The 22862-nt window shown below is 33.9% G+C and overlaps 1 protein-coding gene across 5 annotated transcripts in view; it reads right to left on the bottom strand.

Annotated features, from left to right (window-relative positions):
- LOC117168979 (probable asparagine--tRNA ligase, mitochondrial) overlaps positions 1-22862 on the bottom strand; it is a 197001-nt gene that overhangs the window by 107114 nt on the left and 67025 nt on the right. For all 5 annotated transcript variants that reach the window (XR_004466597.1, XM_033354998.1, XM_033354995.1 and 2 more), the window contains exon 2: positions 21710-22281. Coding sequence is in view for 4 of the 5 variants with exons in the window: in XM_033354998.1 (XP_033210889.1) it covers positions 21710-22281 (572 nt within the window). In the remaining variant the exon portion in view is untranslated. The remainder of the gene's footprint in view (positions 1-21709; positions 22282-22862) is intronic.

The raw sequence follows: 22862 nt of genomic DNA, 5'->3' as shown, positions 1-22862 counted from the left end.
GAGCTCCAAGGAGATTATGTTGAAAAATAAAAAAAAATTTACCCAAAAAAAATTGTTTTTATACTTCATTCTAAGGACTTATTGAACTACCCTCGTACATACATACGTACATATATATATATATATATTCAGACGGTCCAGAATTCAATTATATTCATATTTATTGAATTCACTTAAGACCGGGTCAAAGCGAAAATAAACACGCTCCTGCATGACTTGCAAATTCCTTAACAGAAGGGTTATATGGATCGTATGTACCGCTACGTGAAATATGTGTAGTTGCGTGCGCAACCACTCGTAAGCAGGGATCGACAAGCTGGCGAGGACGACAGCTTCACGATTGCCGAAAGACGCCGGGATCGACAGTCTGCGCCAACTCTCCAGAGCAGGAACTCGTTTTGGCGTTTGACTCTTTTTCGCACTGCGAATTTTCGACCCTGACCTATCTCAAGATAGCAGCTTAGAATTATTTTACTTGAGATAAAGCCTCGTAAGAAAAAATTTCATTTGGAATTCCGGGTTGTTCTAGAATATAATTCCGTAATATTTCTAGACCATCCGTGTTTTTTACGTTCTACTCCTTTTTTAACTTTGCCAGTAATTTTTATTTTATCGCAGATAGTTAAGACTTCAGAGATCGCTTCTTCTCCATCGTTAGACTGGATTTGACAGAAGTATAGAATAATGTGACTCGATTTGTGCTCATATTTACCCCTCCATTAGACGATCCCACTTATCGAAAAATTCGAGTTATCGAAAAAATGTAACACACAAATCTTATATTGAAATCCCGGGGCCGAAAATTGTCTTCGAGTTATCGAAGATTTGACTTATAGACTTTCGAGTTATCGAAGTTCGACTGTATATTTACGAAAGATGCTTTATGGCCAAGGCGTCGGTTATACCTTACGAATTTAAGTGAATAGGCAAATCTTTAACTGTATTCGCACTGGAAAATTTAGGCGAATTGGAGTTAGACTTCAAGACGGTGAATTAAACTGAAAATTGGCTTACACTGAAATTAATGTATGTTGACTCATGCATTTAGGGCGTGAAATCTTTCAATAACATTTTGCAACAATAATGCATATTCGGTAAGCCTTTAAAATTATATATTTTTTGTATTAGAAACAACAATGCTATTTACAACAGCCTAACCAAAGAAAGATATCTATTAACAGTGTGTTTATTTACGAAAAATGTCAGTTATGTCAATATGTGACCGTCCGTGAAGAAAGGCACATAATGCGGAAAAAATCGATTTTTACTTTCTTGCCTCAATCAACAGTTTCTACGTTACTCTTTAATTTCCAATAACTAGAATTTATAACTTAATTGCTTTTCTTCTTATTAAGCTACAAACGTAAGTATAATACGCGTACGCGGAGACGAAGCGAGTCGTCTGCGAAAACTAGCCCCACCACTCACCACTACTGGGTATAGCCGAAGCGGACCGATGCGAGCGGAGCTCTCTCTAACACACACACAGAGAGAGAGAGTTACTTCTAAAGGGCGACACGAGAAAGTATTATGAGTTACTTTTTATTTTTTTAATAATGAACAAACAATATTATTATTCCATCGAATAAACGATATTGTTTATGCACATATTAAATAAAAAATATTAAATCGGAACCTGTTTCAAATTTAAAATCGACTTCACAAACTAAATTTAAACCCTTTCCTGCTCTACTTGTAATTGCAAATCGAGCGCGTAGATCACGAGTACGTCTAATAACCAGTTCGCCATTCGAAACCAAAATAATTTTATGGTCTATTTGGATTTGCGAGTTGAGCAGAATACATTCACACTAAAGAAACTGTACAATTTTCGGCAAATTTACTGGTGACGAAGAAACTTGTGAATTAAATGACAATGTCCATGCTCTATATAAATAGGCGGATTATACAAAATGCGGGATACACTTTTTTCCCAGACCGGGAGAAATGTTTTTGGCGGAAAGAGGAGAGGTTTTCTACCATTTATTCTCTTTACATTTTCGGAATTCCAAGAAAGAAATAAAAAACATTTTCTGGGTAACCCCACCTTATTTATTCCTTTAAATATGCCTGAAAAGATACTTCTTTATATGGTGAAGTATCCTAACATCTATGTCTGGGCTGTACTAATTTAAAGCCGAGAGATTTTTTGTCCTGAAAATATTTTTTTCAGGATATAACAAAGATATAACAAGAGCTATAACAAAAACTGAATAAAAACCGACTTCAAAAAAGCGGTAAATAGTAATAAAATTTGAAAAATGCCACAGACAGTACAAAAAAATGTATAAAAAGGCAATACTGAATCCTTAGATAACTTCAATATAAAAAAAGATGTGTAACCTATAATGTTATTTCTATTATGATGTGCCCATTCTGTGGAGATACCAACGAACCCATCAAGTACATTATTGATGGTTATCGCATCATGGCAAAGAGAGATGTTACAATATAGACGGATCATTGCTTCCGTGCCAATCGACCGCACACTGCGGTGCGAGGAAAAAAAGTGGAAGAGCCTAAAACATAAAGATTGCTTGTACAATTAACTGAAATTTGCAGGCAACATACACAACCAAAATTTATTAATATAGCTCATAAGGCATGAAGTAAAGATAATGTAGAGGAATGCAAAACATGCATCTATTCATCCTATACCATCAGGAAACAAGCGACTGAAAACCTGTAGAGTGGTAGATGGTAGTTTTAACAAAGCATCCAGAGGTGACCGTTGTCATCTCCATCGCTTGCAGCCGCTCTTCAAATATAACAGCGATAAAAGACAATCTGTTAAGTATAACATGCTCCTAATTTTGTACCCACAACATCATCCCAAAATATTTTAAACATCGCATTAAATTAACATATAACATCTTCATTTCATCAGTCACTTGACTCAGTCCTTGGCTATGATAAAAAAGCAGGTTCATCCGAGAAAGTTTGAAAATAAAAAATAAATAATTTGGGCCTTTGGCCTGCAGAACTAAGCCTACAAATGCAGTATTTGCCCTAGGAAAAGATTGACATCCACCATGGAACATTTGGTTGAATATAGATGTCAGAAAAGTAACGTACAAATTGGGCTAATTGAGTCAATACAAAAAAGGAAATAGAACAAATAACTAATAAACCAGGTTAATCAAATCATTTGCCGTTAGTACATCGAGATTTTGAAATTAGCAGTATTTGATGAGATTATAGACTCCGAACTGCTAAAGTATTCGTCAAGAAAAGCGCGCCATACGTTTTTTCATTCTAACCTGAATTTTATTCAAAGGTTGATGTACCAGAATGCCCAAGTAGCTAATTGGGAACTTCAGATCGGCAAAATTGTGCGTTTCAGATCGAAAACAAGATGGATTAAATAACCAATTATTATCTGCCAAAAGAAAGAGGTCACACTTTAAATTTTTAACCCACATCTTAAATGAATAATCAAATAATTATTCATAGGAAGGCCTCCATGTAACGTTTATAAAATTTAATTTAATTCTTAACATTCCGGACTTGCTTTGAGAGACAACTTATTATAAGGAGCCATTTTTAAACTTTATTCTGAGACACTTTTCTAGAGGTTTTGATATGAAATTGAAGAAAAGGGCTGACCGGCTAAATCGTAGTACAGGATTTTTGTCTTTTCGCATCATACCTAAAAAAGGCAACTCCCAGGTGAAGTTGAAATCCTGGGGAAGGTTCCCAAGATAAAACGAGAACGGCAACTTTCAAATCTTCAGGAAAGAAATCGGCTATATCGGAACAAGTCTTTTCAATAGGAAGTTACAACACCAGAAGAGAGAGATTCTTGGCGAAGTTTCGGGACGTGTTCTATCAATATCGATCAGTTGTGCGCGCTTAATAATGCCTCAATGCGCAAGATCCTACCGGCAAGTAGGCGACCTATAGCAAATAGAAGTCCTATAATTTTATTCTAGGCCAACAAATCATAATCGCGATGATTACTCGTTAACGATCTTTATCTCCAATAATATCCTCGAACCTGATCTAGCTCCCAGGCAAATCCCCTTCAAGTCTTCCAAATCAGGTGCAGAAGTATTAAAGAAGCTCCTCAAGCTTTTCTTGAGCCGTCTGGTAACAAAAAATGATTCCGGCGTATTTCTCATCGAAGTTCGTTCTTTAAAGACGTTGACAACATTTTCCTTGGGGAAACGGCGTAAGGATTTGAATACTTCCTGTCGCAACTCGAACAGGATGATAAGCTGGTTGAGATTCTTCGATATCTTTTAGAGTTATTGACTTCATCACAGCCAATTATTCTCTAAACTTATAATTGTATTAGTTCTGGAGCAACTTGTGCCCTTCGAGATGGTATTTATGAGATTTTTTCGATGTTTAAAAGCCCGGGGAATTACCTATGTATTAATGATTTTATAAGTTATGACAAAATGTCTGAACCACGTCGAAACGATGGAATGATAAAAGCATGGACATAGGAAACACGGGACTAGGCATGCCATTGCGGGGTTGATGCAATGCGGAGGTAGGTCCGCCATCTTTTGGTGTCCCGCAAACAACATGGCAGCGCCCATATGTTTACATTTTTTTTTCACAGTTTTTCGGCAAGAAAACGCTCGTGCGCATAATCAAGAGGCACATTGTAAGACGGCGGCTCTCCATAATCATGGAAATATAATTTTGAATAATTTTTATTCAATTAATTTAATTAATTATTTTTTAATTTAATTATTATTAATTATTATTTGATTTATTTAATTTTTATTTAATTTTATTTTTATTTTTGAACAATTTTTTGAATTTTAATTAATAGAAACTTACTTTTGCTACATTTGATTTATTTGTGTGGTGCTTAAAAATTAGTATCGATTTTATCAGTGTTAGATTCCACCGGCTTTTTTCCTTGCATAAGAAATATTTAGTCTTGAAAATCTGGGGAATGATAGCGAACGTGCTAACGAACATTCCCACATAATTTTTTGTGGGTTTATTGAAAAAAATTTGATTTGGCTAAATTTGATGTTTGTGTATATTTCGAGGTTATGTGTGTTGCAATTCTCCTGAGCGTTACTTCCAAACTACACGACATTTTTGGCAGAAAACTTTGTATTTAGAAACAAACATAGTAACTAATGTCCCGGAACTAACCTTGTTTATAGGCGATCAAAAAAGTTGATTTAATAAATAATTTCTAAATTATCGGAATAACAGAGCTAAAAAACGACCCTTACCTCAAAATAATGCACATGAATAAAATTTTTATTTAGCACAGTAACATTTTTTGTTTCTATCTCTCAAAAAAGAGTCCGGGTACGTCCCTTATGATATTTTATCATCTCCGAATTCAGTTTTATAACATTTTGATTTTGTGGGGAAAAATCCGGGGGAACTCTGCTGTCCCAACTAAGAACATGGTAAGTCGCACTTGCCATAAGGGCCATAGTCGCCCGTATCACACGGATTACTCACACAGAGTTGACCTTTTATCATGTAGTTTTTTTTATAGATTGTGACGTCAGGGCCACTTGAACGCCGAGGGTCCCATGCTCGCTCGAGTCAGGTCAGTTTTTTCTCACTCCCTTCTAACACGTCTTTTCCTGGTAAGTTGGATTTTCTTAAAATTTGAGTGAGATCTTTCATTTAACAAAGATTAAGAAATGAAGGCTAGGGTCCCTTTTCTTTCCCTCTGGCGCACGGTGCATTTCTCTCTCTCTCTCTCATATGAATAGAGTAAAAATAATTTAATTTATTTATAATTTTTAAAAATTACATAAATTTGAATTCACACACACAAACACAAAAATATATAATTAGAAATTTGTCATAAGGACAATCGCAGGATTTCGCCGGGAGCGGGTGCTAATCTGGAAAATTGCACCCGCTCCCAGCGAAATCGCGGTAAAATTTCAGCCACAACCACGTCTCACGACCGTGAGATAGGTGGTTATATATATAATATAAAAACAATACGTATCAAACGTTTTTGCTCAATTGTTGCAGATAAAATTAAACTACTCACATATATAAATTCGACAATTCGTATTATCTCTAGTTGTTATACGCAAATACTAAAATATCTTTATAATTTTCAGAGTGAACAGATAACGTTCAGATTAAATTGCGTGCACAATAAATCTGAAGGATAATTTTCTTCTGAAACAAGATTAAAACAGTTTACAACTACGTGAAAGCTGCAAATGTGTTTGTATGTTTTCATTGTTTAAAAGAGTTTTTATCCACTTTCAGATAGGAATTATTCTTTGGAACGCTCTGTTTTCCCCCCTCACACAAATTATTTACGCTCCTTGCAAATGAAACTCTTTCGAATTTTTAACTATTTATTTTGAAGGTTAATTAGGTTAAAATCTGAAAGTATTTCAAATTTTTTAAAAAACTTTAACTTTTTTCCGATTCTTCAAAATATGTTTTCTCCTTAATTCAATTTTCCTTATCTCTTTGAAAATGTTAAGAAGTTTAGAAATAAAAGTGTGGTAGCAAAATGTTAAAAACAGAAATATTTCCTAATATTAAACAACCATTTACACTTTCAACATTTTCTTCTATCAATAACGCTAAGCTATGTTAAGAAGTACATTTTATGACGAAGTAAAATTAGTTATTATGAAATTTCGATATAGAAAATTTAAAGTTCAGAAAATGTATAAATCTAATTAATAGATAAACAACCTGGAAACAGTCATTAAAAGTTATTTTCACCCAGTGCCGCAACCAATAATGTTTTTGACAATGTTTTTTTCCACAGATACCCCCCAACCCCATTCCACATAACTAATCATAACGAAATAAGAAGACCTTCCCACCGGGTACTTCATAATCCCATTTAATGAACATGGGAAAATTTTGATTCTTTGAAAAATTGAACTCATGCTCCAGGGTTTCATCTAAACATAAACCAAATTAAACCGTACTAGTAACTTTTATTTCCAACCCACCCTCGCCCTCCCCGAACTTCCCAAATATGGGCCAAAAACCAGAAAACCACGTTTTTAATCATTATTGTTACTCTTTCGCAATTTCTGTCATCTTTTTCATGCAAGTGATTACTGATGGACAACTTGAATATTTCCCATTACCTTTTAAACTATTTTCAATTATTAACAAAAAATTTAATTATTTAAACAATTATGTCTTCCTAAAAAATGTAAAAAATAATCGTATTTTCTGACTAAAATGTTATTGTTTGTCATTTTTTGCAGTAGTAAATTTTTAGAAAAACATTATGTAATTATTTAAATAATTGTTTATTGCCTATTTTCAGTATTTTTTTAAATTGAGCTGGAGGTATCAATTTTCTATTCAAATTAGTATCCTTTGCTACTTTTTGTTGCATAATGACATAATTTTTATACATTTATTTTAAAGCTTTGTAAATTTATATTTGTTTAAACAATATTTATTTTCTCAAGCAGTTTTTTCCGATAATTAAAAAAATATAATAAAATAGAACACATAGCATTATATTTCTGACTGTATGGGACATAGATTTAAAAAAATAAAAATGTCGTGAATATTAGAGGAAATTTTTTTAAATTATGTCATTATTCAACCCAATGTAGCATAGAATAACTATTTAAGTTAACATCTATAGCTCAATTTTTAGAAGTTTTAAAAATAAACAATAAATAATCGTTTAAATAATTACAATGACACAATATTCAATTTTAATATGAAAAAACGAATATTTTTTATATTTTTTAGAAAAAAAGAATTGTTTAAATATTTTCAATTTGTTTAAACAATTGAAAATTGTGTAAACAGTTATTTTAAGTATTCAAATTGTCTATTAATAGTTATTTGCATGAAATAGACGACGGGAATTGCCAAAAAGTAACAATAATACGTAAAAATGTAGTTTTTCAACTTTTGGGTGATATTTGAGGCTCTGTGGGGAGGATGTGGGTGTGTTGACATTTGGTTGATACTCCTCTTCAATCCCTGAAAAGTTAGGCACGTTTCGATGAAACTCTGGAACATGAGTTCAATTTTTCGTAAAATTAAAATTTCCCCATGTTAATTAAATGGGATTTTGAAGTGCATTTTTGGTTCACCCTATTGTGAACGCTACCCAAGCATCTGGCATGCCACAAACAATAAGAAATTCCTTATTGAAAATTAGTACCCAGATCCACAGCTTCTGCAGAAGTAGGCAAATTTTCCCACTCTTGCCGTTTATCTTGTGGCATGTTAGATACTAACTTTAAAAAAAAAATTTTTCTCATCGTTTATACCACGAGGTGCTATTAACGTTGGACCCAATGGATTTGTCACCGCAAAGTCCAACTTTAAAATATCAATTTCCTTGTACGCACCAGGAAAGTATGTTTTAAAGTGAAGTAACCTACTTCCTTTCTTGAAGTGAGCCTCTTTTATATAACTTAATCGCGGAAGGTCCGAATTCTTTTGTCGCTTGCGCAATCCCTCGTCGTTGAGAATTCTGAAGTCCTCTACTTTCATATTTACAACTTCGATTAAGATACTCACTTTTTGGAGGAAGACCTTAAAATCTGCATGAGTTAGTATTTCCTCGGTTTTCTTCCAAAGTGCCCAAATCTGCCCGTGAACACTATCAGCTTTCATGTATGTGTGGCCGATCTCCAGGTATTTCAAAGTAACAGCTTGAGGACCCCACACAGCATTCACGGTTTGCAAAAGAATTTGAAAAATTGTCCAATTTTTGTTTTACGCGGTGCAGTTGTTCATCCAAAAAATGAAATTTTTGGATAAAGAATTGTCGGCACATAGGATCACCTTTAAATAAGATGACGCGACATCCTTCGCTGTGCGACCTGTTATTGCATCATGCCATACAACGCAAAGGTTTCTGCCTAGTGCTCGAAGAGATACAAAAGTTTCATTCATTACCACCAAACGACTGACAAAAAAACTGTTTTTTGTTGTCATTTTATCCAGAATAATTATTTTCTGCATATCAACGGCATAAATGCCAGTGATGGCATCCCAAGTAGCTTCTTAATCCTGGCAGTAAGCTTTTCGGGCCTCTGTGTAATAAATCTTATGCTCCTTGTACTTCTTGCAGATATCACATACTAATGAGTGAGCATTTTCAATTTCCGCAGGGCAATTATTATTGTACATAATCTGAAGGTTCAGCTTGCACTCAAAGTACCTTCGATTAGGAGAACTGACGGGACGATAGTGGGATACTTGCGGATGATAACAGTTTAGGTGTTCCAGAATCCCCCCTCCATCCTTCGATCCCTGGGATTGTCGTCCGCGCTTGTTAAAAATGTCCGGTAACCCAGCATTCCCTGTTTTTCCATGCATTAATTCGTGCACTCTTCCACATGTCTTGAAGCCGAAAGTTCTCAAGAACATGCTCTTACACACCTTAATTTTTTCGTCCTTATTGGACATTGTGTACATATAAGTAGAGTTTCTTTTGTCCTCTACATTTTGGATTTCTTTTAGTTTTCTTCTTTTAACATTTTTTGATGAAATTTGCGCATCCAGGGACAGTCGAAATTCACCGAAGCTCAACGAGTGAAAACTATGAAAAAGCAGTATCCTTTCTTCCGGTAAAAATTTATTTGAGCATTGCTGTCTGCAACTTTCTTTGCAAGGTGGCAATAAATTATACTTGATTTTAGCAGAGGATTCTGTGACATCCACTGTAAAAATAAAAGTTACAAAAAAAGTGTTAAAATAATTATTATGTATCATTGAAAAAGAAGGTGGGTCAGAAATTGAAAAAAACCTGTCATTCAACTATATATCTTCAATCGAAAACAGTTGATTTTAACGAAAAAATACGCAAAGAAATTCATTTTAACTACAAAACAAGAGTCAACAAAACCAAAAATGAATTTGTTAACTAATAATTAAATTTCCAACAATCCATTTTATGACAAAAATGAAATAACTACACACCTGTGGTAAAAAAATTCATTTTCAAAAAAACACACGAAATTTAGAAAAAATTACTTACACTTTTAATCAAAGAAATGGATTTTGAAGTAAAATAATGAATCTTGACCAACGAAAAAAAATTGTTGAAGAGCAATAGTTACATTTTTTATATGTAATATCACAAATGGCGAACCAAGATCAATTTTCTACTAAAAAAGACAAGACCCCAAATCAATCTCTTAACATTATAAATTTCGTTGAAAATAGACAATTTTAAAAAGTCAAAATGTTTTCAATTACTATTCCTGTGAAAGTTTTTATGGGTGCTTTCGCCTTTTAATGCACAAATAATCAATATTAACATTTTTACAATTCAAAATTGCCGAATTTTAACCCAAATATTTAGGGGTTGATTTAGAGTGAGTTCCAAATGCGCTAGAGGGATTAAACTTTGTAGTGTTGCTTTCGCCACTTAATACAGGAATTTTGGGGTGGGTTTTACATGCTTGATGGATGAAACTTTTTAGTGTTGCTTTTGACACTTAATGCAGGAATAATCAATGAAAACATTTTTACAATTCAAGATTGCCGAATTTTAACCAAAATATATAGGGGTTGATTTAGGGTGGGTTTCAAATGCGCTAGAGGGATAACATTTTTAGTGGTGGTTTTGACATTTAATGCAGGAAAAATAAATAAAAACATTTTTACAATTCAAAATTTCCTAATTTTAACAAAATATTTAGGGGTTGATTTAGGGTGGGTTCCAAATGCGCTAGAGGGATGAAAATTGTTAGTGGTGCTTTCGGAACGCAATTCAGCAATAATCAGTTAAAACATTCAGACTTTTCAAATACTGCATTTTTCATTCGTTTTCGTTTTTTGTAAACGTTCCGAACTTCAGACTCATTAACTAGTGCGCACTTGGCGCGAACAATTCTCTGCGTATTTACAATTAGCATGCATGCGCGGAAATACAGGACAAGAAAACATTTTTCACGAAGTACTTACCTTTTTTTCTTCTTCAGTGAGGCTGCACACAAACGGGAGTTTGACTATGCAGTTTAAATGAAAACAACAATTCACTGAACACAAATATATAAAAACGTATTAGTAACTTCTTTATTTTTATTTTCCATCTTTGAAAAATAAAACTTTAAAGCACTTTTTGATTTGTACGGACGTAAAAGTAGTTGCACCGACTGAAAGTTAAATGAAACTGAACTGATTTTGGGGGTTTAGTTTGTCTTTGAAGGAATTTTCTACAATTTTGCCATCATGATTTATATCCGAGAAAGTCAGCATCTCGCACAAAACTCACACACAGCTCGCAATTTATGGTGCACAAAGACGAGTCACCTTCATCTTCGATTTTCATCCATCGGGAGATGCTTTGCGAAAATGACTCAGTGCATGTATAACGGCGGCCTCTATGAATCACCATAAATTATTCTTTCTGGCCCTTACTTTACGATATTTCAAACAATTCATCATAACATTTTATTATAGCAATATTTAAACACTTGCATTTATTAATAAGTTTTTATGAACGTCAGGCTTTAAATGAAATAATTGGAATTACCTATACTAACAAAAAAAAATCACAAGGTGAGCGTTATAGTCGAAGAAACAAATTCATGGTTATTTTCCGGGTTTTCCAGCTTCGCAAACATTTTTCACGACCAATAAGATTAAAGAGTTGGAACTCTGAAGCTACAATTTTTTCACTTGAAATAATAAAATATTAACAGAAAATGAAAGCAATCATAATGCAAGTCTTCAATTTTAAAATTTAATAATAAAAGCTTAAAAGTTTTTGAATTCAAAAAGTTAAATTAATTTTATTGTAAATAGTTTTAAAATTCTTACATAACTTCTAAATGTTAGGTCTAAATCTTGAACAATGTACGTGTTCTTATACATTATTGCAGAATTTGAAATAATTGTGGAATGTTTCTAGAATGAATATTTGTAAATCTATTTTAACGTACTTTTCAAATAATTCTGCTAAATAAAAAAACGCATGTTTAAATTGCGCTGAGATAAAAAAATATGTTTGTATTGTTTTAAAGCCTTTCACAATTCCTAAAAGCTTTAAATTTTTCGGTACAGATCTCCAAAAATTTGAAACAATTGCACACTATGTCGTGGCTGATTGCATCGAAGTTTCGGTAAGAATAGCCGGACTTGATAGGTACACAAACTGTCATTCAATTATTTGAAATCATCTCAATTGTTTAATTATTTTTATATCCCTACAAAACTTCTTAATATCTTCTTAATATCCAATAATTCTTGTGATTTTATTTGTTTTTAATCAAAGATTACTTGTTTATAAGTTTTTTTATTATTTAATCACTACGAGATATCCGAATAAAACCCAAAAATCTAATCTAATCTAGTGCGAAAAGAGTGAGTCTGGCTTCCATTCAATAGGCAGTCTTCATTCAAAACCCAAATTTTCAGAACATCCAGGGGATCTGGGAACGTGTTTGAAGGGAGTAAGGGTGAGCTTAATGAACTCACTTGGCGATTCGGATACCCGGCGGTTAAGTGGCCCTGACGTCACGTTCTACAAAAAAATGGATTAACTCTGTGTGAGTAATCCGTGTGAAAGGCTAGGCTGACCCTTATGGCAATTGGACTTACCATGCTCTTAGTTGGGACAGCAGAACTGTGCCCGATTGACCACACGACGAAGTATCACATGCCCTTAACATGTGACCTTTTAATTAATATATTGAATGAGTATCTGTTTAATTTTTTTTAATTTTCAGCAAAAATAAAATGTTTCTTTCTCCATCATGCCGGTGCAATACACAGCTGTATGGCTCTCGTTGCCGCACATCTATTAGCTTCTAGTCCTGTCGAGAATATCGTTTGGTACCCTATATCAACTTTGGGTCCTATGCCAATTTTTGTTCATGTCAGTTTTGGGCTCTATGTCCATATTGAGTCTTTCGATGGACGGACACCTCACCGAAACTATAAGGGTTTCTGCCCGGGGATACGAAACCCTAAACACTAGAAAAAGGATTAACTCTGGGTGAGTAATCCGTGTAAAACGGGTGACTATGACCCTTCTGGATAGTGCCACTCGTCATGTTCTTAGTTGGGACAGCAGTAATATACTTATCAGTGTGTAACAGACCCGACATAACATACAAAATCAGTTATTCAAGTCAGTAATCTACATTCTGTGATAATTTCCACTGGTAAGCAGCGACACGATTTTTACGCTATTGGGAAGGAACTATTTCATGAGCATATTATTCAAGAAAAGCTCGAGTTCATTAGGAGGCTAGGTAAATGCCGAGTTGGCCAGCATTTTAAAAATATTAAACCTTGCTATTAATACTTTCACCTTTAGTATTGAATGTACTGCTCGTTTTACATTACTATTGAGTGTGTCGTCATCGCAAGATAAACGGATAGCTTTCCTGTCGTCTTTGTTGGTGGTCTTCATCAAATCAAATCCATGAACTTTGTATTTACACAGTAAATTTCCACCTAAACTTTTAATTATATAAGCTCTGCTTTTTTTTCTTCTTGGGCTTAATCTGAAACCAAGGTCAACGAAACCTGTGACTGGTAGTTTTCTACCGTTTGAGCTGAAAATAATTTTATCTAGAGGCTTAATATTATTTTTTAAATTAATTTGAATCGATTTCGGAGAAACGCAAGTAACATCAGCGCCCGCATCCATATAAAAAGTTATTTCTTTATAAAAGTTAAATACTTCAGGCGCTACAGAAAAAAAATATAATCGGTTTTTTACTAACGATCAATTGACATGAGGTACGCTGCTCCCATAGCGTTGTTCTCGCTAACATGCTCTCTCTGGCGGCGCTGTCGAGGGTTGGTCGGCTTTTTCACCGATGTGATCGATCCTAAGAATTGACTGTCGTTGACATCAATCTCATCTTCATCATATTCCCGTACATAATGGGCACTGGATCTGCAAGCTCTATCCCAATGAGCGATTGTCTTACAATTTCGACATGCCGACTTTACAGTTGGCCATTTTTGTCTGTCGATGTGCCTTAGATGTCCACAGCTATAATATTTTTCGTCGTCCTTCTAAGATATATATCTTTGCGTAGGTTATTGGCTACCTCGTTCCTCTTTGTGTGAAATTTTGTTGACCTCATCATGAGCGTCGGCACAGGAGCAAAACTCTTTGTTGTGCTGCCGAGTATAAAGAAGTTAAGAAAGAATCCACTGATTCTCCCTCCTCTTTGATTCTGGAGTTGAATTTTAATCTCTGAAAAACGAGGTTAATTTTCGGAGAAAAGTATGCATCGAATCTTGCGTTGACATTTTAGAGTCGCGTCTTGCGGGATCTGAAGACATATCTGCGCGAGGATCTCTTCTGGTCTCTCACCCATCGTATAACATAATAGGTCAATTTTTTCAATTCACGTATTAGTAAACAGTTCGCGACCGATAAGTAACACTGGAATAGTTTAATGCATATGCCACGCTTCCGGTTTCGAGAAGTCGAGTTTGTTCGGTGCTCGTACATTAGTATTGTTTATAGTAACTACAGTAAAGTTTTCCTCCCCATTTTGACTCGAAAGCTTCACAAATCACTAATTACGTTGAGGCACAAAACCTGGATAGGCTCGCGAAATTTTGATGAGATTAAAAATACTTTCGATATTCTTCACCAGATTTTTGCCTGAATTCAAACGCGCACTTCCGACACCATGTTGGTTTATTGGGTAAACAAAAGTAATAGGACACCATTATTATTGTGAACAATGTAACGTAGGCGAGAGCGTAAGCGCGAGTTTGTCTGCCCGCCGCGATCGGTATTATGCTTGCTGATGGTGGCCACATCTCGTAAGAAAGTGTTAAATTATTATTTGTATTTTATACTATACAATCAGCAAAGTAACTAATTTGATTTCACTTCGATACATGATAATACATTGTTTTTCTTTATATATTCTCCCTTTCGCAAATTCCACTAGATCGATCTGCCAACCTTTGAATCTGTTCAAAAAATTAACTTTAGAGTTCATAAAGTTTACTGTTAAGAATATAAGGATTCATTTTACATCTCGAGAAATGAAAACTAAATGGGAACCCGCAAATTATTGTTACACTTAAATTTTGATAGTTTTGTCCTATATTTTTACAATTAAAAGAAATAATTAGTCACTTCATTTCTTTATTGAAAACTGAAATGAAACTTTTAAAAGACAGAGAAATCAAGAAAATTAAGAAAAGTAAAGGTTTCGCAGACTTACCTCCACAACATGTGAGAGCAGATGTTGGTAGTTCTAATGAAAATGCAGAAGTCGCTGAAGAATCATATTCAATAGAAACTGCAGTCTTGGGCACGTATTTTGTCATCAATGAGGACAAATGTTGTTCGGACTTACAATTTGATATCCTTCTATTATATTTCGAGTAGATGTAAAATCTACCTTGATATTTTAAATTGTTTTCTTTGCTGATTTATAACATACTGGCATTTTCTTATAACGTTTTATCAGTAAAAGGAAGTAATTTCACCTTTTTAGTGTTACAAAACATTCAAAAATCTTGGAACGATGACATTATACCTAACACTTTGATTCGAACGAAAATTACATTCCCTAGCCTTACGCTACGCCAACTCAAACTTCTTCATTTTGCGTCTAAGAAAGATGGAAAAAGAATATAGGTGCTCGATCTTACAGATTTAAGAATACGGAATTGGATTTGATGTTCTTTACTACTATAAGATTTAAATACAATTTTTTATCGTTATTTTCGATTTTTTGGGTGCTGAACCGAGATCTTCAGTTTTTGCAACTCGAACCCGCAACCAATCGACTTTTTTCTTATTTTTTAGCACATAAGGAATTATACCTAAAAGGTTTCGAAAGTACTCAAATTTTGTTTTCACTCGAATTTTGTACATACTTGATAACCTGCCAGTCAGCTTTGGCACTATTAAGGAGCTGCTATTTTATCTTTTTCTTACTTCTCAGCACCCACAGAAGCATCCACAAAAGGTTTCAAAAGTACCAAAATTAAGTTTCTTCATTCAAATTTTTTAAATGTTTGAGAGCCAGCTCTGAAAACCGACGATTCTGTCACTTTCGTGTGTACTAAAATGACGTCAAAATAATTGAGGACCTGGATGCACTAATATCCTATAAATTCATTTCGCCAAGTAGGGGCCAGCGCTGCTTGGCTAAATAAATGTATAGGACGTTATTGAATCCAGGCCCTCAATTTTCGCGAAATATGTCTAAATCTAAAAATTATAATCCTTGGAATAATTTCTCCTTTGAAATATTAGAAATATAATTTTCTCTCCATTACTTTCGAAATGTTGTATGTTTCCTCTGGTTAAAAGAGCCAGAAATTGTTTATAACTACAATAGTCGTTCTTTTTGTAGATCAGTTTAGATGTTGGGAATATTTATAATATTATTGTTCTATTATTTTATTGTATAAAAATAGTTTAAGACAATATTCAACAAGAGCTACTTCACAGCGGCATCCTTTTACCACTTGTACTCTTTCCCTCTTGCGAAACCATGTATATTCCAGGCAAAAATTAATTATTCAATTTAATGGCATTTATACAATGCTTTTCTTGAATTCGCCAATCAATAGAACGTGCAATTTAATGACCAAAAAACATGAAAATCGCAAATTGCATTTTTTATTACAATTTTTTAAATATCACCCAATTTGGCGTGACTTTACTGACAGTGAATATTGGCAGAGCCACGGTCGATCACACAGCTGTAATTTCACAGAGGCTTCTCTTTGAAGAGTTCGCACCCCTACGAGTTTGATGAAATTAATTTTGTATATAGGCATTATTCGCAATTTTTGCAAGAAATCCGGTTTTCATGTGTAAAATAGAAAATGCCGTGCAAAGAAAATAATGCTCCTTTCCACGAGTGCATTTTCAATGACGCTCATATATCTAAAAAAAATATATAAGAATGAGCTTAGAAGTAGCGTGTTTTCTTCCATGTGATAGAATTGTCAGTCTCCTCCTTAGTACACCTCATTTCCTCAGTCTTACATTATAGCTTGTTAGCAGATATTTTCTTTTTTACAAAAAACCATATACTAGGCGGATCTCCTGCCACCGCGAAACACCTTCCAAAGCAGAGGAAACTTTGCAATGTGCCGTTTAAAATTAATCTTCAGTGGAGGGAATTAGGCATTTTCACTTCAAACACCAGCTAACTTCGCTTCGTTGAGTGCTTCGCTTCGTTGAGTGCTGAGGGGGAAAATGGAATAATTAATTATATAAAAAAATAGTTTTAAAGAATATTTTAGCGAAATAAGGCAAAAACGGACCGAACAACATGCATTTGTTCCACTGTTTCCCCCTCAGCATTCAACGAACTGAAGTTAGCTGGTGGTTGAAGTGAAATACCGAAAGAACGATTTTTTCGCCACAAAATTTTAGAATTTAAACGAGATATGCAATTATGTAGTATGTTTTTTGGTGATTGCTATGGAGGCATAGATTTGCAGAAAAGCTTAATTATAATTCGAAGGTGTTTAAAATGTCTATATTTTGCTAGGTCGAAGGTTGAGACTGTTTGATTTGGAAATATATGCAAAATTTGAACTCAACATAATAAATAATTTTGTAGAAGAGCTATTTGTTATTTTAAAAAAGGTATTGTGGTTTCGATAGGGCTAACTTTTTTTAGGCCGTCGCAAAGTCATAGAAATGGGTAAATTTTAATCCTAAACAGTTATAGTGTCATGTACGCTTAGTCGATAATTGATTTTTAAGTACTGAGTTGATATCCATGAAAAAGTTTGTTAGACTTTCTGACAAATCATAGTGCAAGTGCGATATGCTATTTGTCTGACACTTGTAGACTTTTCCGTGGCGAGAGAAAACCAAGTGCGCGAAGCCCCTGCTTAGACTAGCCAGTAGATAAAAAATTTCATATTTAATTGATATTAATATCTAATTGAAGTTTTGTTAATAAATTTTAGGACAAAAGTATAATAAAGTTGCAAACTTGCATGATAATTTAATATTAGAAACTCACGGAGTAATCGCAATATTTTTTTCCAGCGTTAAATTTTTTTTTAAATTTCATTGACTTCTGCTGAAGGTGACTTCAAGCGCCTCCATTATTAGCTCAAGTAGTATGTTGCGCGCGAAGTTTAAAAATAGAATTCTCTCTTACTTGAATCGCAGCGTTGTTGTCTGAGGTTTCCACTGCGTGGCGCTAGCATAGAGGCAAAATGCCTAAAGTTACCGGCGGAACGCTTATTAACTGCTGCTAAAAGAAGATGTAATTCAAAGGCGCATTCGGCCCATGTTAATGACAGGTATTTTATTTTTTCAAGTTTTTAACGCTGCAAGAAAAAGTATTTCGATTACTCCGTGAGTTTCTAATGTAAATTTTACCGTAGAATCCGAATTTCTCCCATTTAAAAGTTGATTTTGCTTTTTTTTTGAGTTTTTTTAAAAAGGATCCGAATGGGGACCCAAAGGGGTCTTTAAGGGTTCTTTGTAGAGGTTGCATTTGGTTCCTTCAGTCCGCCAGGGACCCTTATTGTTTATAAGATACATGCAGTTCTTTATATTTGTTGATTATCGATTTTTTTCTTTTGAGTATTTTTATTTATTTAAAGAAATGTAATAAAGTTTCAAATTGAGGTATGATTAAAAAACGCCAATTTAAGATGCTTTCAAAATTGCAAACCATTTAAAAGTTAGAATCAAACGGAAATACCCAATTTTCTGTATTTTTAGTAGTTTTGACTTTTTTATTTATTCAAAATGTAGAATATTTTTTCAAATTTAGGTTATCAGCAATCAAATTTGACTTCGATGTATAATTTAAAATTTCAAACATATCAAAAAGTTTATTACATGGTGATTTTTGGCTAGTAGCGTGGAAATGTGTCGAAATATCCTCCCTAATCTTTTCTTTTTTTAAGCATACTTTTTATAAATGATACGGATAACTATTTTCCTCTATATAAAATTACAGAACGATAGTTCCCAGTTAAGAATATTTTTAGATATTCTCTTTTAAAGTTTGTAAACTTTGAAATGTGTATAATTTAAATAAAACATTTCTAAGCAATTAGTTGAAACTTTATTTATAATTTAAAGTCGAACTGAATTGCTGCTAACTCCAATTTGGAAAAAAATAATATATTTTTAGAATGCATAAGAAAGTCAAAACCACTAAAAATACAAAAAACTTCACATTTCCATATGATCTTAACCTTCAAACGGGTTTCATTTTTTAACTGAATTTAAAATTGGTATGTTTCAATCATACCCCAATTTGCAACTTTATTACATTTTTCTCACTCAGCCATAATTAACACACACAAAAAAAACAAGAAACAACAAATACAAAGAACTGCATGTACTTTATAAACAATAAGGTTGCAAATCGTGTATTTAGCTCTAAACAACAATTTAAATCATTATGCAAGTATGGAACTTCATTATAATTATTTCCTAAAAGCTATTAACAAAACTTGACTTAATCCATAAACAAACATGTTCCGGACCTTAAAATTGGTTGCAAATTTAAATTTAGTATTAGAGGATTAAATTCTACCTACTATTCCATTTGGATAAATATTACTTTTTTTCGAGTGATTGTTCAATAAAATGTCTTGTTTTTAATGTACCATATCCACACTTCCCTGGCTTCTCCGCTCCAATCCTTGCCCGAGCGAAGAAGACCCATTAAAAGGACCCCCCCCCCCTTGGATCACCCTGCATTCCACCTAACTGGCACATCGTCTACATCAGCATCCCCACAACTGGAGAACCCACCACAATCGCTCTCATCAATAGCGTCTAATTAACCTTAAGGTAGGCAATGCCCCCCTCCCCACTCCAGCTACACCTCAAGCTCAAAAATTCTAATAGCCAAGTGGGTGGATTAAGACACGAGCTTTCAGTGTAAATACTATTAGCAATAAACCGTCCACTTTAATTTTGAAATTACTTTGAATTTCCTGATGACAAAACTAATTTACATAAATGTAAATTAGTTTCCCTCTCCTTCATAAATGTTATGTTTCAATAAAAAATTGTTTTAACAATTGTACAATTAGTTAAAATGTACACTTGCCTTCTAAGCCTTAGACGTACTTTTTCTGAGCTTTTAATGCAAAATTTGTAATCAGCGCAAAAATTTAGCTGAAATCAAAGCAAAAAAACATCTTAATATGTCTATTCTTTCATAGGATTTTTCCAATTGTTACATTTTGAAAGCGAGAATTCAATTTCAGAGTCACCGTTTACCAGGCGGAAGAAACTTCCCCCATTCCGTCGTCATACGCTGCGACTGATCTTAGTCGTAAATAATCCGCTATTATAAGCAGTATTTTCGTAACTGATTTCTTTTACAATTTTACTACAATTAGTAGCAGTATCCTGTTGAAACTATTTATCAATTTTAGCTGCACATCTTAAAAAATTATGAGTGCACTAATTGGTATAAAAAATTAATTCCTCCCTCCCCTTATTGACTTACAGATTATATTTTTATCGTAAAGTCAAGCAAAAATTGTAAATTTCGATTGACTCTAACCCCGATTGTTTAATATGAATATTGAAGAAGTTATTCCATTTTTTTACGAGAAAGAAACGTTTCATTCTTTTGCAGCCATTTTCAAAGTAATTTATACCCAAAAATCAATCAGCGGCTCATCGTAAATGGTAATGTAACTCTTTAAGATTAAAATTTTCCCACTTATATTGCTTTGTAAACGCCAGGAAAAAAGTTAGCCCTATCAAAATCTACAAAATTATAGATCTTTTTAAAACATTCAATTTATAATTAAACTTTTCTTGGCAAATCAATGCCTGAATCTCAATCTGCCAGAATCATTATTTCGTCAAGTTTTAACATGGTGCAATTCGTCTGGTTCGCATATTTTTGCCTACAAACATACAAGCCTTCATCCTAGGCATGACCACTACATAATCGCATACCTCGTTTTCATTCTAAAATTTTGTGGTGCAAAGGCTCCTTTTTTATCTTTGTTCCCTGGAATATTTTCAATCAAAAGAATTTTCTGGCCAGAAATAAAGGGGTCACGTGCAATGACGGGTTACAGAATTCTAGCGCTCGGTTTTTTGGCCCCTGAGCGCTTGTAAAAAATGTTTCATATTTCAATTTTTTAAATATATACTTAAATAGAAAATTTAATTGCCCATCTTTTTTCGTTATATAAAAATTGCAACTCTTGTAGTTTTCGAAATAAATAGAAAAAAAAAAACAAATTTTAACCAAACCCAAATTTAGTTATTTTCTTGACTTCAACTCGCGCTCAGTGACTCAATTTTGAGAATTTCGTAGTAAAATTTACAGCGATTACGCTCTGTACTGTTCTTAAGGTAATGGTGTATGTTAAAAGCTCAGGTATTTATAAAAAACAAATAATATTTTTTTTACATAACCTTGTTAAAATTGGATAGTGATCCTTTCTAGCGTTTAGGGAGTCGAGCGACCTTGGAGCAAGCTAAAGGTTCAAGAAAGAAATTTGTTTAAAAAGAAATAAAGAAGTTTTCTAAAAATATTACTTTCATTGTTTCAGCGGTTATAAGACTATTATTATTTTACTTCAAGCGCTTTTGGTGCTCATGCGTAGGCAAGATAATCTGTGCTCGGGTATTTGAGTGCGACTGGCAGCTCGTTGAAAGTACCCAATGAAAATTAAATAAGTACTACAAAATTCTGCATTGTTATCAATATATTATACTCGTATTTTACTTTTCAAACTATGTTTCCACTGCTATGTTACTGCACGCAACCCCTCAATTCCCGAAAAACAAAGAACTAAAAAATCTATGATAATTTTATTTGAAAAGTATAATCACCTTGCAGCAGCTTCTAACTGAAGCTGGCCGGAAACCGTCAGATATGTTTTGGTATCAAAATAAGCGTGATCCGGAGATATTCCAGCTTTCTTCATTGATTCTAAAATCTTCTCAGAGTCTGGTTTTACTGTAAAAACTTCACCTGCTCCTTCACAATCATTTGAAGTGATGATGGGAGTATCAACATTGATGAAACCTCTGCTTCTCAAATGCTCGTAGATAACCGAGGTAGCGATGTCTCGTAATCTTAATATACTGGCGAATGTCTTAGTTCGCGGTCTAAAATGCAGAAACTCTCGTACGTATTCACTAGAATACACTTTCTTAGGGTAAAATGGGTATCCATCTGTGACTACGCACTTGCCCATGACTTTGATATCACTAGCACATAATTCCATTTTGCCATTGGGAGCTAACGTTAACTCACCTTCGGCAGCCACACTACTACCATAAGATAAATCCGCTGGTTGGTCGCATTTCTTGATAACAACTTGCAACAGTTCACTAGTAGAACCATCATTCAGATCCACAAAAGAATAATCCTTCATTTTCCGAACTGCACGAACCCATCCCTAAATATTAAAAGAATTATAAAGTCGGACTAAAAGTATGTTACGTTGCAACTGATAGAAAGTTTAAACAAACATCGAATTCTCTTACTCCTTGGTGGGCTTAGTCTACATTAGTTCACATTGTTGTTTGTAAAAACTAAGGGAACGACCTCAAACTTCAACAATTAGATTTTATTTAAATTTTGAAAATTGGGAGGTATTGAAAATGGAAAAGTGCTCTCCAGATCTTTTTGAGTATCAGACTCTTGTTTAGAACCAAAAAATTGAAATAACATGTGATCTTATGGAGATAGAGTGAATCGATTGTGACATCATCCACGATCTGCTTAATTCTGGCCTAATAAATAATCAAAATTAATTGAAATTGAAACATTAGGGTTCCGAAATCGAAGGCGAGAATCAATTCTCGATTCTTAAATTCCAAAAGCACATGTCGATTCCGGAATTTTAAGAATCGACCTTTGGAATCGTCTTTCATTCAGGATTTCGCCGGGAGCGGGTGCTAATCTGAAAAATTGCACCCGCTTCCAGCGAAATCGCGGTAAAATTTCAGCCACAACCAAGTCTCACAACCGTGAGAT

This window comes from Belonocnema kinseyi, chromosome 3 (assembly GCF_010883055.1).
Source record: "Belonocnema kinseyi isolate 2016_QV_RU_SX_M_011 chromosome 3, B_treatae_v1, whole genome shotgun sequence".
NCBI lineage: Eukaryota > Metazoa > Arthropoda > Insecta > Hymenoptera > Cynipidae > Belonocnema > Belonocnema kinseyi.
Note: the sequence above shows the minus strand (reverse complement) of the source record. Positions and strands in the feature narration are given on the sequence as shown.